Source organism: Phytophthora parasitica (genome assembly GCF_000247585.1).
Source record: "Phytophthora parasitica INRA-310 unplaced genomic scaffold supercont2.64, whole genome shotgun sequence".
NCBI classification, from domain to species: Eukaryota; Oomycota; class Peronosporomycetes; order Peronosporales; family Peronosporaceae; genus Phytophthora; species Phytophthora nicotianae.
Window position 1 is genome coordinate 115,071 of NW_008649050.1, and position 1,669 is coordinate 116,739.

Here is a 1,669-nt window from a genome sequence, read left to right on the forward strand (position 1 = left end):
CCTGGAGACTCATCAACAAACAGTAAGTGGAATGGGTATCAGATCGCAATAGTTGAAGTCTTACTGACATGGTTGACGTATCTTGATTCCTTCTCATCATTACGTGCGCGTTTCAGTGGAGGCCCCGATGAAGACGTTGCACTCGCTGCTGGAAGGAACAGTAAACGTGTACACGATGGACCACCGTGGCACAGGACGCAGCACATTGTTTGATTGTGTGGCAGCTCAAGTCACCACCACGGGATCCCCAAAAGGCAGCAAAATTGATCCGTCGGAGGTTCCCGCATGCGCCGAAGAACTGCAAATCAAATATGGGACCTTGCATCTTTTTCTGTGACGACAGTTGCCGCGACTTTCATGACCAAATACACAAATGGAGTTGATACCATCGTGTATGGCGTCAGCTATGGAACAATTTTTGCGGAAAGGCTCATGCACTTGGCCCCTCCGCAGGTGACTGGATATGTGCTGGACAGCGTCGCAGCAACTTCCGGAGCACCCGATGATAAATTCTTCTGGATATCAAGATGGGACTTCAACTTTCATGAGGTGGGCGATGATTTCTTGTCGCTTTGTGCGAGTGACAGCAACTGCAAGTCTCGCTTCAAGTCTAAAAGTCTCAACAACACTCTCCAAAGTATAATGAAGTAGTTTGACAAAGATCCGAACTCAACATGCGCTGCTCTGGTCAGTGACGCGGGGGAACTGAACAACAGCTCACCATCATTCAACCTACGAGCTGCACTGGGGAGTGCATTGATCGATTCATACGTTCGGACTCTAATTCCCCCAGTCGTGTATCGACTCCAGCGCTGCGCTGCTGAGGACTTGGACGTTTTGACCCAATTCTTCACGACGATCAGAGACAACGACAAAGGCAAAACGCAAGACAAACATTCACGTCAACATTACTCTACAACCTCATTGTGTACTCTGAGCTGATGAAGTCCCCATGGCCGTCCACGTCTGCGTTGGAAGCCCGATTCACACAAGCGAAAATGAGTAGTGAAGGTGGTGCCTATTTACTAAGCTCACAATATTGTGCCTTTAACCAAAGAGAGGTCGGCGTCATGTGCCAAGTTCCACGTTGGCAATTACGACTCCAATGGTATTGTGTACGAGCGTGACCAGTACTGGAACAAGACCGCCACTATTCCAAGGCAAGCGAGCGTTTTGTTGCTGAATCAAGCTCGATCCACTGACCCCCAGTAAATACGCCAAGTACTTGCTGAATCAACTTGTCGGTGAGAAGAAGGAGCTGGTCACCTTCAAGTACACAACCCATGCCACCATCGTAACGACACAGATGGTTGCTGGCGATCCGTGGAGCGAAACCTGTGCAATGAAAGTTCTCGCGTCGTATGTGAGAAATGGTGGCGATCTTGACAGCTTGGACAAATCATGCGTCGACGAAATGCCAGCTTTTATTTTGACCACGCCGGATTACTATCTAGAGAGCTACCTCGGCACAGATGATGCTTACGATGGCGAGTATAATTCGAGCTTGGTGTCGTATTCGTAGGCAGGGTCCATTCTGGGGCGAGCTAGGTGCTGACAAGTTGGTTCTTTCGTCAAAATCGAGTGCTATACTTGGAATTGGAGTCACTGCTCGTTTCAAATGAATCACATATCATGAGGCACGTCCAGCTCGGTATGGCAGATCCTTGTA

At 49.0% G+C, this 1,669-nt stretch overlaps 2 protein-coding genes across 2 annotated transcripts; both read left to right on the forward strand.

Annotated features, from left to right (window-relative positions):
- Positions 1–127: 127 nt before the first annotated feature.
- Positions 128–337, forward strand: PPTG_17024 (hypothetical protein; the record flags this gene model as incomplete). The annotated part of the gene is made up of 1 exon (XM_008914861.1): positions 128–337. One exon carries the CDS (start codon positions 128–130, stop codon positions 335–337), a length of 210 nt encoding a protein of 69 aa, XP_008913109.1.
- A 604-nt stretch (positions 338–941) lies between these two features.
- PPTG_17025 (hypothetical protein) lies at positions 942–1,522 on the forward strand (the record flags this gene model as incomplete). The annotated part of the gene is made up of 2 exons (XM_008914862.1): positions 942–1,115; positions 1,190–1,522. 2 exons carry the CDS (start codon positions 942–944, stop codon positions 1,520–1,522), a joined length of 507 nt encoding a protein of 168 aa, XP_008913110.1.
- Between the last annotated feature and the right edge of the window lie 147 nt (positions 1,523–1,669).